The sequence below is a fragment of the Oxyura jamaicensis genome, chromosome 5, assembly GCF_011077185.1.
Source record: "Oxyura jamaicensis isolate SHBP4307 breed ruddy duck chromosome 5, BPBGC_Ojam_1.0, whole genome shotgun sequence".
Taxonomy (NCBI): Eukaryota; Metazoa; Chordata; class Aves; order Anseriformes; family Anatidae; genus Oxyura; species Oxyura jamaicensis.
This window is the reverse complement of record NC_048897.1, coordinates 57,152,837-57,168,880: the sequence shown is the minus strand read 5'-3', so window position 1 is coordinate 57,168,880 and position 16,044 is coordinate 57,152,837. Positions and strand designations below refer to the sequence as shown.

The 16,044-nt window shown below is 38.3% G+C and overlaps 1 protein-coding gene across 1 annotated transcript in view; it reads right to left on the bottom strand.

Annotated features, from left to right (window-relative positions):
* Nucleotides 1-7,952: 7,952 nt before the first annotated feature.
* KCNA4 (potassium voltage-gated channel subfamily A member 4) overlaps nt 7,953-16,044 on the bottom strand; it is a 14,370-nt gene continuing 6,278 nt past the window's right edge. The window contains exon 2 of the mRNA XM_035328765.1: nt 7,953-15,882. Coding sequence (XP_035184656.1) covers nt 13,144-15,132 — 1,989 coding nt within the window. The 5' untranslated portion in view covers nt 15,133-15,882 and the 3' untranslated portion in view covers nt 7,953-13,143. The remainder of the gene's footprint in view (nt 15,883-16,044) is intronic.

Genomic DNA, 16,044 nt, shown 5'->3' with positions numbered 1-16,044 from the left:
AACAACCAAATTCCCAAAACTTTGTGGGACTTAATTTTCCTCATTTCTCATAAAAGTATTTTTTTTTGTATATCTGCATTTCTCTATAGTCCTTACGAGAATGGCATCGTAGCAAGAAAACCAGATCAAAGAATGGACTAGAAACAAAGGGAGAAAGTGAACCTTTAGCAAGATAGTGAATTCACTTTTATATTGCCAGCATTTTCCAAATCAGATAGCATTTTACAATTGCTTTTGAGTTTATCTGTATTCTTTGACTACTCACTTTCCTATGCAATTAAGTAAAAGACACCTGAAAAAGGTCAGTAATTATATTCTCACTGGTTTACTGTAAAAGAAACCAAATACATCCAACGTAATTTGTTCTCTGCTAAAATTATGCTTCTCTTGTTAGTTATTGAGTTTTCTTATTACGTCATGTACAGTTAAGAACACTGAAAAAACGTGTAGATGTGGCGATTACTGACGTGCTTTAATGGTGGCCATGGCAGTGCTAGGTTGGACTAGATGATCTTAAAGGCCTTTTCCAGCCTAAATGATTCTATATCCCCTCAGTTCATTTTTGTGACAACAGAAATTTACCTCTCCCCTTCCAAGGCTTTAGACAGCAAAACCAGCTAACATATAGAAATGTCTCCTCAGTGAGCACCTCTTAGCCAACCAAAGGTAATTCAGTTAAAAATGCATGCTGATACAGGCTGAAAAAGAGGTGACCCTCAAGAAGCAGGTTTCATAACTGGTAATCACTTTGGATTAGGAAGAGAAAAATCTAGCTAATGGAAAAGAGAGGACTCCTTCATCTTGACTGTCACATCTGGTGCCTGAAATTCGCTTCTTCTATCTGAGGAAATTGCTAGGCAGTTATGTACTTAAAACCTGTTGGGACAAATCGTATGGTTCTTCTCAGATTTCTATAAGAGTTGTCTGCGAAGTAAGTGATGAGTAGTAAACAAACAATATCCCTCATTCTTTATAGTCACATATAAGTAAGGGTTACCTGTTCTCACAGCACTTTCTTCTACACCTCCAAAGTCTTTCTTTCTTACAAAAGAAAGGAATAAAGACTGAGTGGATTCAGGAGCAACAGGTAGAGCATGCCCAAATAGATTCATAATTTCTGCAGCTCCTCGAAGAATCCTCCTTTGCAGTAATACAGGCTGTAATCATGGAGAAACACTGCAAACAGGTAATACTGGTAGCGTGCTGGACCTGCAAGGAGTACCAGAGCCTTTGGAGAAATGCATCATTACTGAGTGGTTCACTTTATCACTCACGACTATTTTGGATCCATTAAATTTGAAAATAGCTCTTCAGGGAGTTGGATGTAATATATACTTCTCTTTCTATAATAACTAGAGAGATACTAGGAATGGAACCTCCTAGATGTTATCATGGCAGATGATAATCTAAATCACTTTTTTTTTTAATTTGGTCTCCAGTACCATTTAATATTTTATGTTGATGATGGCCAGTCCACCAAACACTGCATTTATAAAATAAATTGAAAAATTATCCATGAATGTAACAATAGCAGAAGGAATTACTGAGTAGTATGAGAAATTTTGTGTAAATTTAACTGCAGCATTAAGAATCAGCATATTGTTCATTTAATACAATCTCCTTTGTATAGACTGAAAATATAAAATATTCCTTAGTTTAGAAATCTCAAAACAGAAATGTTTGGAACATGTAAATGTTGTATTTATAAAAGTATAGCATTCACCAAGCATGTGTAAATATTATTCAGTCAGAGCCGGTTCCCTGTGCTGTAGTACTCTGAATACTGCGTGCCTGCGTGATTATGGTTTATTTGCATGACGTTTGGTGAGGGAAAAAAAGAAAATAAAAAACATCATGTCTCATATGAAAAATACATAAATGCTTTCAGAAAACAAAAAGCACCCATAGAAGAGGACTGTTGTGTTCTTAAAATAAAAATGCAAAAAATTGACTCAGATTAATAAAATCCAGTCAGCCTAAAATATCGGCTATATCAGACCCCCAGAACGTAAAACAAGTAGATATGTAATTAAACACATAATTTCCTGAGAGTTGAAAAATCCAACTTGTTGCAACTGCCTGCGCCTAAAGAAAATACAAAACTCAGTTAATGACAAATGCATACAGATGCTTGTTCTTATACAAATCAATTTATCATTTAAAGATCGGACTGAATAATGTCTGTAGAGCAAAAAGAAATAAAGTTACAAGTCCTACTCCTCTATTCTCTTCTCAGTGTCATTCTATTGGTATTAGAGTATCAAACCTTGTCTGCAACGTTCCTAGCAGTAGGAAAACAAAAAGTGAATCCAAATGAAAACAGAAACAAATCTAAAGGGAGGGAGGGGGAGGAGAGTTTGTACTTAACTCTTAAAAAACAAACAAAGAAAAAAAAAAAACAGAAGGCCCACTCTTTCACAGGGATGTTCTTTTTCATTTTAATTCCATCCCTCAAAGAAAAGAAAAATATCACTTCAAGAAAACATTCCAGAAATCCATAAATGTTATATTAATTTACTCAAGCGGATAAGCAGGCACACACATAAAAATAAATAAATAAATAAATAAAATCTCTGTAGCACAACGCAATAACTTTCATAGGGATTTGTGTTATCTCAGGACAGGAAACGTTACAGATACATTTCACAGTGACCCACACAAATAGCCCATACATTCTGGGCCTGGCTGTACCAGCTTCTCAGCACATCTGTTCAGAACCAGCCAAAATACCTGAGCACTGCGCCACGTCCTGTATGAGCTGCGTCGCGTTAACATACTCAGAATTCCAAGTCTATCTTCTGCATTTGTCATCTCCTCCCTCTCTCGAAAATAAATGCTACTTTTATATGGCCCAATATTAAAGTCAGTGGTATGAAATGAGGCCAAGCTCCAAAACTTATATTCCTACACATACCAGTTTGGTTCAGACTTTTGGGGCTCAGGTTCTGCAAAATGATGCCGATCTTCCTGTCTTTGTAAATAAGGTTCTTAATCCTGCAGAGCGTAATGCCCTGCTTGATGCTCATTTCTGCAGAAGAACGTATATATACGGAGCTATATTTAACCATATAAATTATCCTGTAAATAAAGATAAATAATTCAGATTTTTTCTTCTAGCACAGAGAGCATGCATGTTTGTATGGGGTGAGGAAAACTAAATTTTGAACATGTTTCTATCACAAGTCCTTATTGGGATAGTAACATCTAGTAAAACAGAAAGATGATCCACCTTAAGTGATTTCAGGCAAGTATTACCTCAGACCACTATCGGTGAGTCTATCTGAAAAAAAGGTATCTGAACTTTCAGAAAAAAAAAGCAAAGCATCTCCGCAATCTGAAGCATCACGGGTCATTGCAGAGGCAGAGTAATTCCTGTCAAGTTCTCCTCAGTCCTGGGATTTAGATGTATTTTCCCCAAGCGTATGAAATATTATCAATGTGGAAAAGTTTAGTATCTAATACTGGCTGTATCAGCTCAGAAGATCTACCCTCAGTGTGTGAGCAGAAGGTATACACATTCAGAGCAACGCAATGACACTTTTTTTTTTCCTGTTTGAGCTGAGCAGTTGCTTCTGCTGAAGGAGCAAGCTGCAAACGCAGTCACCAGGCAGCTCCTCCCATTCACTTCCAGTGGGACTTCTTCTGTAGCCCTCCCTTCCTCTAAGGACTGAGAACCACTGACACAAACTGCTACAGCACTGCCTTAACAGCATGAAGTTACAGGACACAAACTGCCCATTTAAAAAAAGGTTCCAAATGAGAAAAGGATGCTAATCCTTCATGTGGTAAAACATCAGTCATTGGAAATAGGAAGTCCTCAAGATACAGTATTTCAAAGACTGAAAACAGCATAATATGAATCTACCTCTGAAGGCAGCTGTGAATCTATTTTTTTTAAAGTTGTTATTGAAAAATAATAAAAAACTCAACTTTTCTCACAGCATACTGAATTAGTGAACTTCTCTGCCATTCTGCACAAATTCTGGACTTAGTTTCTGAACCCGTTTCTGGACTCATTTATCCCAGAAAGCCACATAAACTAAGTGCACCTCACAGAGAAAGGATCCAGAGAACACTCACAGCACTGCGCCAGACACCGTGAGTTCAGAGAAAGCTAAACTTTTGGGTTCAATCTCCTTATCGACAGCTAGTCATATTCTACCTTCAGAAATGACATACAAGCTGCATAGATCACCTCCCGCCAACAGTTTTCCTCCCGTTGGAAAACAAAATGAAGATAATCCTGGCATTTTTTATGAAGCACAGAAAAGAACAACTAACCAAACAACAAAAAAAACCACTAGTCATCTCAGTCAAAAGTTATAAAAATACTACCTAAAACTCTGTAACACCTTTCTAGAGGTCAATCCAAATCAGAGCATCCTTAATTATTTCCCAACTTCCCAAATAACAAATGATAGCATCTTTGGGACCCCGCCACTCCACAGCTCAAAATCAGCTTTGCCTTTGAAGAAGTTCTGGACAAGTAACTTCTCTACACAGAACAAACAGCAGCACGGGCTAGGAGAATAATCATAGACATTACCAGCAAAGGTAGCTAAGTAAAAGAAAGGTAATGCTGAAGACGTAAGACTCGATGCTTAAGAGACAAAAATCAACCCAACCTGCAGACCGACTTCCTGGCTTGACCTCAGACCTGCCTTGTCACCACAACCGTGGCGATGATCCAAGCCGTTGGCCACCCCTGGGTGCCCCTGACAGTCCTGCCCTGACAGTCCTGCCCAGCTGAGAGACCCCTGCCCTGCAGCTGTATCACACCCAGCTCCTGGCTCCCGGTCCCCTAGGGAGAAGCCAGTCCTCACTGCTCCCCTAGTACTTTTTGCCACCTCAACTTGCTGTTCATGCTACGTGCATTTTCAGTGCAAGTCTGATGTCTTATATATGAAACGGGAAGCTTTTCATATATAGAGCTGAGGTCAAAAATATTAGAAGTGTTTCTTTGGACAATGCTACAATCTAGCATGCCTGAACATAAAGCAAACCTTGTCAGTCACTATATTGTTTCATGTGCCAATACAACCAAGAGCCTGCTTGAAAACACTGTGGATTCTCTGGCCACCTCTATTAGATGTAGTTCAAAACTGCTGAAAGCTACTACAGAAATCAAAAAGGTTGAAATATGTCTTGTTCTTTCCTCCCAAAGATACAAAATCTTTGTCATCAGGACAGAAATTTTCAAAAAGAGCTAGTGATCTGAACATCCTAATTTCTGTGTGCCCCAAACTAGACAATTTAAAATGCACTTTTTTTGCATCTATTTAAAAGTAAATCTGTTTAGAGAGACCCCATTTCACTTAAGAATTCACTTCACCAGTATCACTAAACAACACTAGAAATATTTTCTTGTAAGATAGGTCAAGGAGCAACAATTCAGTATCACTTCTACTTACTAGTGTCTTTTCCCATTTTCACCATATTTCAAAGCTCAGAAAAATGTTGATCCTCCATTAAGCTATGAGCAACAAGAAAATATTTTCCTAGACAGAGAAAACATATTTGCCGTCTAACCTATTGAATCAGCTTATCACTTATTAGAGCAGATGTTCACAAACTAAATGGCACCAAAATAACATCATCTAGAAGTTATTCAGAAAAATAAAATCTCTTTTACTGAAATCCTTGTAGCATTTTTGTCTTTAATTTTGTGGTCCGTAAGTCCCAAATCACAACAGTGTTTATAAATAACAGAAATACATGGATATAGAACTATATCCTGAAGTATAAATTGTTATATAATACCTGTACCATACTCTCTGCAGTGAGATAAACATTGTTTTACTAATAATCTGTTTGCTACAGTACAATATGATGATGCCCTTTAAACAGGCAATCAAACATCTTTTCTACTTCTTACTTGTGACCAAAGCATATTTTTCATAGTGTGTCTGCAGCTCATAGTTAATACTTACCAGAAGAGCTACTATCCCCTAGCCACCTTTAACTTGAGAAATATGATAGATTTGTATGATAGATTTCTGCCTTACAATCCTTGCCTTTTTGAACACAAAAGGGATCAACTTCCTTCATGCTTGAGACCTGAAAAATATTCAGTGTCTTAAATTCCAAATGAATTTAGGGCAAATTGAAGGCACTTTGAAAGAGTACGCCCATTAAGGAAACAGAATTTATGTACCCTGATGAGTACTGCCTGTGGAATGTGTAACTTGTTGTAATGCAAATATATCTTATTATATTTGGACAGAAAAACAAAAGGTACCTTTATTTCACATCAAGAATCCTCTGCAGTTTTCTCTATTCAGGCTCCACTGTGCAAGAAGAAACTGTCACTGAATGACACCCTGAATTCATTACAAAGCTGTACCAACAGGGAGACAACAAAAGGCAGAAATTAAAGTTCATTCGTGTGGTTCACCCATGCTAAGGACAGATATCATGGGCTCTGATTGAAATCAAACCTTCAGTGACTTAAATAGAACTGAAGTGAGAAATATGGTTGAGACTACAGAGCAGGGCAAGGATATAGCAGGGTACTGAGCAAGCATTTTCCCTCGATTGTGCAAGGCAGAAAATAAAAGGTAATGATGTCTCTCCACGCATGTGCTTGGATTTCTTTCCAAAGCATATCGTGGAGTGTTGGTCACCTAGCAATGAAGATAAACATGCAGTGAAGCACTCTGGAGCATCCCTTCTCTGCAGCATAGATCTGCATCACAATCTTATCAGTATAAATACAAACATGCAAAAGCAGTTGTCTTCTCAGTTGTCATGTACTGCAATATTAGGTAGAGTACTATGTTATTGGCACAAGAAGTTTATATGACTTCACTGCAAAAGCAGTGGACTGAAATCCAGCATACTTAAGGCAAATTAGAAATACAACAGTGATAGTGAATATCTCTGATTTGATTTTCTTCATTCACAGCTAACGTTCACATCCAGGATGGTAAATTCAGAGTAAACATATGTTCTCCCACTGAAATGGTTAGTTCTTTGGCTAAATATTTTTGTTTTTTTAAAAAAGTAAGCTTACTGTGACTGCTAAGAACAGAAGAAAAAAAAGTATCTAAAATTAAAGACTCCTATCTTACTGCATCTATTCACTTTTCTTCTAGTCTCAATACCCCATGAAACTTCAAACAGGATTGAAAACAAAGAGAGACCTAAATCTATCTTCAATATGTGCTGTCACTTCCTACACTCCTTGGGGAACCACTGTAACACTCGGGAAACACTTGTAACACCTGCTCCACCACAGTCTTCATTTTGACCCTAAGCAAATCACTTGGTCCCAGCTGCATTTTGCAACCTAATTCCTAATGAAATGAATGGAAGTCAGGTGTCTAAAAGTGCGTTTTGTGAACGTGGACCTGAATCCCTCTGTAGCTTAGCAGCTAGCAGACTGGAGGGTTTAGGACCTCCCTATCTAAAACGGTCACAAGTCATTTAAGAACAAATAATCAAAAACCTGTTTGGCACTCATTATCCTATGATAATTGTGGTAGGAGCACAGATCTACCAGATAGGCTAAAAACTTCACAGTACGCTCTCTGCCCCAGTTGGTACTACCTGGTGCAACGAGTATCTTCCCAGTTGCATGATGTAGTAGCATCAGCTGAACCTCTATTGGCAGCTGCTGAAGTTCCTGAGATCAGAGTACCTTGTGTAGACATAATGCATGAAGTACCTCACATGCAGCTGCAGATTAAATCAATTTGCCCCTGATTTGTTTCCAACAGAAGTACCATGCATGCACAAGTGAGTGAATATAAAAAAATAAGGTTTTTACTTACCTACTTTCCCTTTATTAGAATGTTTTATCAGATTTTGACATGTAACTTAAGATTTCTCTTCTTTCCTTCTTATACACTTATGTATTTATTTTCCAAAGGACCTGTTGCAGAAAAAGGTCTCAAGGTACATTATAATTTTACAGAAAATAATTAAAAATAAAAATTAATTCAACCATCTCGGTACATAATGCTTTAATGACTTTTCTTTCAGAATTAATATCGTCAGAGTTCTGAATACACAGAAAGCATGGCAGCAGCATGTAAAGTTTCATGTTTGTACCTGGTTACCAGGTACAAAACATTTATGCGCTTTAACCCAGAATTAATATGTCAACAGTTTTTTCCACATTAGATGATCTCTGTGGAAATGAATTCATTAAAAAAAAAAAAAAAATTGTCAACTTTTCTAGAAGCATTTGTTTCAAACAGAGGTGCACAATTATGGTGAGTCAATAAATGAGATCTTATTTGTTGCAAAATCAGAAATATTTGACCATTCAGCTATAGCAACAGGAAAATGCATACCCTGCCTGACATCTACAGACATTGCAGGCTGTCATTTAGGTTTATTTTATGATAATAAGAATATGCAATTTATATGCTGGGTGTAATAGATTTTTTATCTTTGCTTTCATTTTATTATTGTTTTTGTCTTATGCCAATTAATTAGAAAAAAAAAATAGGCCTGTATTTATAACTGGACAAAATGACGGTAGAATTGATAAGGAACCGGTAAGAAATAGGTAGAGGAAGCTAGTTACATAGTCTAAAGCACCATGAACAGTTCATATTTAATGTGAGGACTATCCATTACCTCTGTAAAGCTTACGTTAAAAAGTCATTTACACTCAGTTTTACAAGTCTGGGATCACCAGAAAGACACATTTCCTATTTCAATGCTCTGTAGGAAAGACTTTCACAAACTAGTTATGCACAGAATAGACTTTCTGACATTTTTCTTCCTGTAACTCCACAGTGCATTTCTTATATTTATCCTAATATGAAAAGTAAGTATTTCATATTCTTGGGCAGCTTAATACTGATTTCTCATATCCCAGGTCAAGTGACTTTCAACTCCTGAAAGCATACTTGGCAGGAACTTTCCATGTCAGCAGTAACAAGATAATATTTCATTCAAGATTATGACCTGATTGCAAACTCTTTGAACACCAGTATTATGCAAAACCATCATTTTCATGTTCCAAAGCTAGTTCAATAGATTTGCTGACTGAAACCACACTCAAAACTCATAACCACAAGAAGTTCATAATAGCCATTAGTATCCCTAGACACCAATAACATTGTTGTCATGAATTCGATGTCTTCATGGCAGCAGTGGGCTCTTTCACCCCCTTGAGATCTCAGAATGATTCCACATTACTTGGATGTCACAGAAATGGACAGCGCACAATACAACTATGTAAGCAGAAGAATTTCCCTTTTAGTAAAAAATAAATAAAAAGAAAAAAAAGAAAAAAAAGAAAAACTACACTCTCCATCAAATGGAATTGGCCTCTTGTGGAATCATTCTAAGAAAGCTTAACCAGACACTTAGCCAGGAACTGCCTAGCAGGGTGACATAACACTTTTTTTGATATAAATTTCAGCATCCAGGCTGAAATTTTCAAGTAATCAAAGAAGCATCAGACAACTTGATGACTATAATAAAGACAAAGATATGGATCTCTGAAGTCATGCATTGAATCCAATACTTCAGCTGGCAAACACTGCCCTTCAGTACCTGGCCTTGGCACTTAAGACTGCTATGAAAAGATTTATGAATTTCTTTAAATAAGGGCCAGTAGACAGTTAACTATCAGCCTATATTTGAAATCTGATTGGAATCTGCTGTGATTTCATGAATTCAGATGGAGCTTCTCCCATATTTTTTTCCCATTGCCAGTGCATGTGAAATATCAAAATACCTCATTTTGCATTATTTTTAGCTGAAATGTATGTCAATGTGAAATAATTTGAACTACATTACTAGAACTAAAACATTCCCTGGTGTAACTCCCATTCACGTCAGTTACACCAGGAATGCATTTCAGCACTATAATTTAAAATATAAAAGCCCAAGTGATTACAAAACTATTTTTCTGATAGTTGTATCCAGTCACACTGGAAAAACTCTGAGAGGAGCAGGAGTTGTAATTTGGAGCCATAACAGCTCAAATACAGTGTTTCTGTAGCACACAATTTCAACCTAAGCGATACTTAAGGGAAATTTCAGTCTCTTGCTAAGCACTTGGGATCTTTGGGTTTCAGCATGTTAGGCGTATGACTTTGGCATTTTCAAGATGACTTGCAACTACCTGGACTGATGGGTAGATGAATAACCAAATTAAAAGCTAGCCCAAGTGAAGGTATTTGCTTCCATTCCAAAACGCTCAATTCTGTGCATTTCTGTGATTCAGAATGGTCTGCCAAACTGCTAGTACAGTCTAACATAAAGCTACACCAGTTCTTATTTATAATGACAGTTACAAGTACAAAGGCTTATATGTTGCAGGAGGCAGAGCAGGCTCCACTGTTACCTTAGGATATGTCTGCACAGTACTGCAGTATGCAGTGCTGGCACACCCAGAATGTTGCTCTGCTCTGAGGTCCTCCAGTAAGAACTTTTCTTTGAGTAAGGTATTGCTGTGATCACAGCATAATGTAGACATCACCGTGTTTGCTTTAAATTAAAAGATTTTGTACTGGTAGCAGAACACCTGCAGGACTTGCTGGATAAGCTGGGTAACTACTTAAGCAGATAGCTCATGCTGAGCTCCATGTACAATGTGTGAACATATTCAAGGAGTTATTCAAAGAGCTTTCTTCTTTATTTCCATTAGACATCAAGAATTCCCTCTCTTATAAATGACCTTCCCTTTTAACCAGTTAATACCGCAAAACCATACTACTTATTTTCTCTATGTACTTTATTTGCCTAGTTATTTATTTTTACGTTCTTGCTATGGTCCATTCCTGGTATTATATGGTTGCTGGTACTCTAAACAGTACTACTGGCAAACTAGCTTACAAGGGAACCTTTATGCCCCTTACCTTATAACTGTAAAAGCTGTTAAAGAAACACTCATTTATAGATTTTGCTGGATTTTATAGAATGCTCACACTCATTGCTGATACTGCCTCTGTAGAAAAAAAAGCATTTAGTACATTTACCCAGGTGAGCTATGAAAAAATGCAGTATTTAATTTTGGCACACATCTATGCATAAAATTACTGAGGTGTTTGACTCAAAACATAGTTGGAAATAATATTATCATATTAAAATGGAGGTTTGTTTAACACTTCACATTAAAAATACAGTGAAGCCTGTTCTATAGGAATCAGACATTTACAAACAAGTTTCAGATCGGGGCTCAGAACAATGCAGTCTTTTCTGTGTCTTGTTTTTTATTACTTCTTCTGAAGTGATAGAAGACAAGCGGAGAAAGTTTTCCAAGAGGTGATTCACAGAAAATCCATGGAGGCAAAAATCAAAGCTTAGGGAAAATCCTATGCCTCTGGTTCTGTTCCGTATCACTGGATGCTGCATACAGCAAACAAAGCTTATCTGATAGATTACGCATACCATCACAGGTACCCAGTTTGGACTGTTTATATTGTTGCTTTTCAGCTTCAGAACTGCAAGTCACTAACTAGTTCTTCCCCACAAAACCCCCCTTTCACAGCTTTAAATGGATATTGCAAAACTGCTGTAATTCAGTAGTGTTGATAAGCCCTACTTTCTCTCACAATGTGCTGTCCCGGCCCTTAAAGTGCATATGCCGATTTGGTTCAAGTTTTATGATTTGGAATGTTTCACAGTACCTCCTCAAAAACAGCTACAGTTTAATTGTGCCATCCCTAGACAATTTTGAATCTGAAAAAAACATCTGTTCTGAATCTATTATTTATGCTAAATGCAGTAATATCTTACCTATTTCATTCTGGAGTCTAGAATGTGCTGTAGGTCAGATAATCCTTACCTAACTTAATCTCCTATAAAGGGCAGGGGAAGTTTTTGACACAGAGTAAGATACAGCTGGCCTAAGAATCACGGAAAAGAAAACATAGGATGTTTTCCCTAGAACTACATGGCACCCAACATGTTCACTTTGAATCCCAGAATGCCTATTCTAGATCTTAAATGTTGCTTCAAATACACATGGGTGGAAGCTGTAATTAAGAGGGAAAATGCAGCACCAATAACATGTTAGAAGTCAGCAATTTTGAGTTGTCAGTACTGTAACAACTGAATATCTTATTATTTTTGCCTTCTCCTTGCATACGCTGAATTACTTCAATACTGACAAAGTGCACGTACTAACCGTTGTCTCTCCATGTTAAACTAACCAGGAAAAAATATGTAAGATATAAGATAGAGGTTGGTATTTCTTGAGAATATCTACAGAAAAGAGTGATTTCAAATAATTTTGATTATAAAATTTTACTTCACAATCCTTTTCCAGATCACAGATATTCATAATTAAAAGAGTATGGAATTAATGTAATGTTAGCTGTTTTGCCATCAGCATCACATAAAGAAAAAAAAAATAAAAAAATAAAAACAAACAAACAAAACCCAATAAAATATGATGCAGAATTCACTCTTCCAATGATTGTCATTGAACTATTACATTAGTAAACATTCACAGTATAAAGTCTCTTTCAGTATATCTCCAGCATATAAAGTAGTGCAAAAAAGCATTCCAGTCATTTTGCCTTTGCAGTCAGACCAGGTTAAATGATTCTCTTCCTTCATTTCTTCCATTATTAGACAACAAATGCTGCAATGCCTCCAAAGAGAGTTATAAAAATAAACAATTTCTGGAGGTTCAGCAGCCTGTTCAAAGTAAATTTCCAGTTAAAAACAAGCATTATAGATTTCAAGAAAAAATTTAGATCTATCTTCTGTAGAGTATCTTTTTACAATAAATTTGAAAAACAATAACTAATGGTATCCAATGATTTATGGTAGCTGCTATTAAAGCGCTGATAAATAGATAAATGACTACCAAACTTCATTGCTTCTTACATAGTAAATACCTCTGAATGCCAACTTTTACCACAGAGCTGTTATTAGTGATGTCGACAGTTCATGCACCCACTTTAAAACCGACTTAGTTTTAATAATTTTTTCAGCCTCATGTGAAAAACACTTGCATTCTAATAAAAATATAGTCAAGTTATATCAGATCTAGCAATCCTTTCCTCAAGTTATATCACTTACTTGATATGTTATACAAGTTTAGCAATGCTTTTTATTTGTATTTAACCATTAAATGGCATACTACTGTATGCTGTGGACTTGTGTTTGCATATTTCATTATTTTCACTGCACTCTTTAATGCATAAATATATTTGGAAACGTTCAAAATTACACATCAGTTTCCACAGAATTTGAATTTACACAGTTTTTCTTCTCTGACTCACTGCTATTCCCCGTGTCCTGACTTTTTTTCTCCTTTACACAGAGAGATTCTTTAACTCCTTCTTCCATCTCCAAATATTCTGATTTATCCTCTGTGGATGAAGACGATGAGCTTCTAAATTTCTTCAGTAAATTTGTTGGGAGGTAAGGGCAACTGACTGCATTTTGCATCAGCTGCGTTTGTTCCTCATTCTCAGTCTCTCTGTGGTAGAAATAGTTAAAATTGGAGACAATCACTGGCACTGGTAAAGCAATGGTTAACACTCCCGCGATGGCACACAGGGACCCAACTATTTTCCCACCCACAGTTATGGGTTTCATGTCCCCATAACCAACTGTAGTCATGGTCACTACAGCCCACCAAAAGGCATCTGGGATGCTTTGAAAATGGGTGGCAGGCTCGTCAGCTTCTGCGAAGTAAACAGCACTGGAAAACAAAATTACTCCAATAAAAAGAAAAAAAATGAGGAGGCCGAGTTCCCTCATGCTGGCCCTGAGCGTGTGACCCAGGATCTGCAAACCCTTGGAGTGCCTGGAGAGCTTGAAGATGCGAAACACCCTGACCAGACGGATGATCCTCAGGATGGCAAAAGACATGGCCTGTTGACCATTACTGCCCTGCTCCTGCGCCAAGTCAGTGCCCAGAGTAATGAAGTAAGGCAAGATGGACACAATGTCTATGATGTTCATGATGTTCTTGAAGAAGTGTGCTTTGCTTGGACATGCAAAGCAGCGCACTGTAAACTCAAAGGAGAACCAAATGATGCACACTGTCTCTACAATGAAAAAAGGGTCATTGAATATGGTGTGCTCCCCAGCATCCAGGTGAAGAGACTCATTGGAAAGCCCCTTCCCTAAGCTCAGGGACATCACGAATTCTTTGTCATCTCTGAACTCTGGCAAAGTCTCCAGACAAAAGATGACGATGGAGATCAAGATGACCAAGACAGAGACGATGGCAATGCCTCTGGCTGGACTGGAGCTCTCCGGGTACTCAAACAGTAGCCAGACCTGCCTCTTAAACTCATTCTCCGGCAAAGCTTTGTCCTCTTCCTCTTTGACAAACCCCTCATCCTCCCTGAACTTAAGCATGGCCTCCTCCCCAAGTTGGTAGAATTTCACCTCCTCACTGAAGATGTCAAAAGGTACATTGACTGGCCTCTTCAGCCGACCACCACTCTGGTAGTAGTACAGTATGGCATCAAAGCTTGGCCGGTTCCTATCAAAGAAGTATTCATTTCTGAGAGGGTCGAAGTATCTGCCTCGCTTCGCTGGATCACCCAACAACGTTTCCGGGAATTGAGCTAACGTCTTGAGTTGAGTTTCAAACCGCAGTCCTGACACGTTGATTACCACACGCTCACAACACTCGTACTCACTGTAGCGAACAGAGCTGTAACCCCCAGGGCCTCCACCATCATCAGGTGGCTGGTCTGAATATGAGAACTCATCCTCCCCATAGTCAGCACCGTAGTAGAGTTTTCCTTCTTCCTCATCATCTTCATCCTCCTCTTCATCCTCCTCTTCCTCCTCACTCACGTCCTTCAGTATTCTCTCTTCAGAACCACTCAGAGGCAGCAGCTCAGAACAGGGGAAGGAGGCCCCACACTCCCTACTTCCCAAGTGGTGGCTCCTCTTTTTCCCTTTCTTCCATCTCTTACCACTCTGGCGGTTGGGCAGGCCGCTGCGTGACACATTCCCACCGTGAGAAGAGGATGCACCCCGACTCTGTTCCTGATGATAGTGGTGATACGGTCCACCTCCACCTGTTGCCCCTGCTTCTACTGCTGCTGTTGCTGCCGCTACGGCTGCAGCTGCTGCGGCTCTTGACTGTGCCAGCCGCTCTCTCTCTCGGGCCCGAGCTTGGACTGCATATCCATAGGGCATGTGGCTGTTGCACCCAGAGCTATCTGCACTCACCATTGCAACCTCCATTTTGCAACTGCTTTTTTTTTCTTTAATCACTTAATGCAAAAGCTTTTATTTACAGTGCAAACTTAACTTTCAGTATAGGAAGTTCAAAGCCATTTGCATTTGGAGGACAGTGCATTGGACACAGAGCAGGGCAATACCGTCATAATGCTGAATCTATGTTCTGCAAAACCACAGATCTGCATTTTCTTATTGTCCAAAATGTTTGACACAAACTACTGTTTTGCTAATAAGAAAAGATGAAACTCTCAAACTGGAGCAAGGAACAGCTGAGGCCTTGTCCTTTCATCCACTAAGTCCCTTTACTTTCATTTATCTCCCGTGGCTACCACAGATCTGATCAGATTCATGGCTCCCTTCGTGAAGAAAAAAACACATGCAAATCAAAGGGTACCTGCTCTGCACAGATGTTTTTAGTTCATCATCGCAACCAAATGCAAATAGTGTCTTTCCTCATAATTTGTTCCTGGTAACGCTTTGGCCTAGAAATCTTACTGTTTATTATCATTACTTGGGGAGTTGAAATTAATTCCAGCCATCACTCTATTTACACAGTGAGAAGGTCTTTGCAAATCCTTTCTTCAGCCTGTCAACGTCTCAAACCTGGGAGCAGCACCCAGGGTGTCAGCAGCAGTGGTAAGAGGAGGAGGAGGAGGAGATGAAGACTGAGAAACTGGCTCTGAGGTCCCCATAGGACAAAAGGGAGTGGATGGGTCACCCTTTGGTTATGGTCATGCAGAAGAAGCACTTAACCTGAGGCACATGCACAAACACACAAAAATAAACAAAACAAAAAGGGAAAAGATTGGATTGTTTTCCTAAAAGGTCACACCGATCAAATGAAACTGTGTCATCTATTACCACGGTATTCTAATCTTCCCCTACCCACACTATTCACACTTCTACATTACACAC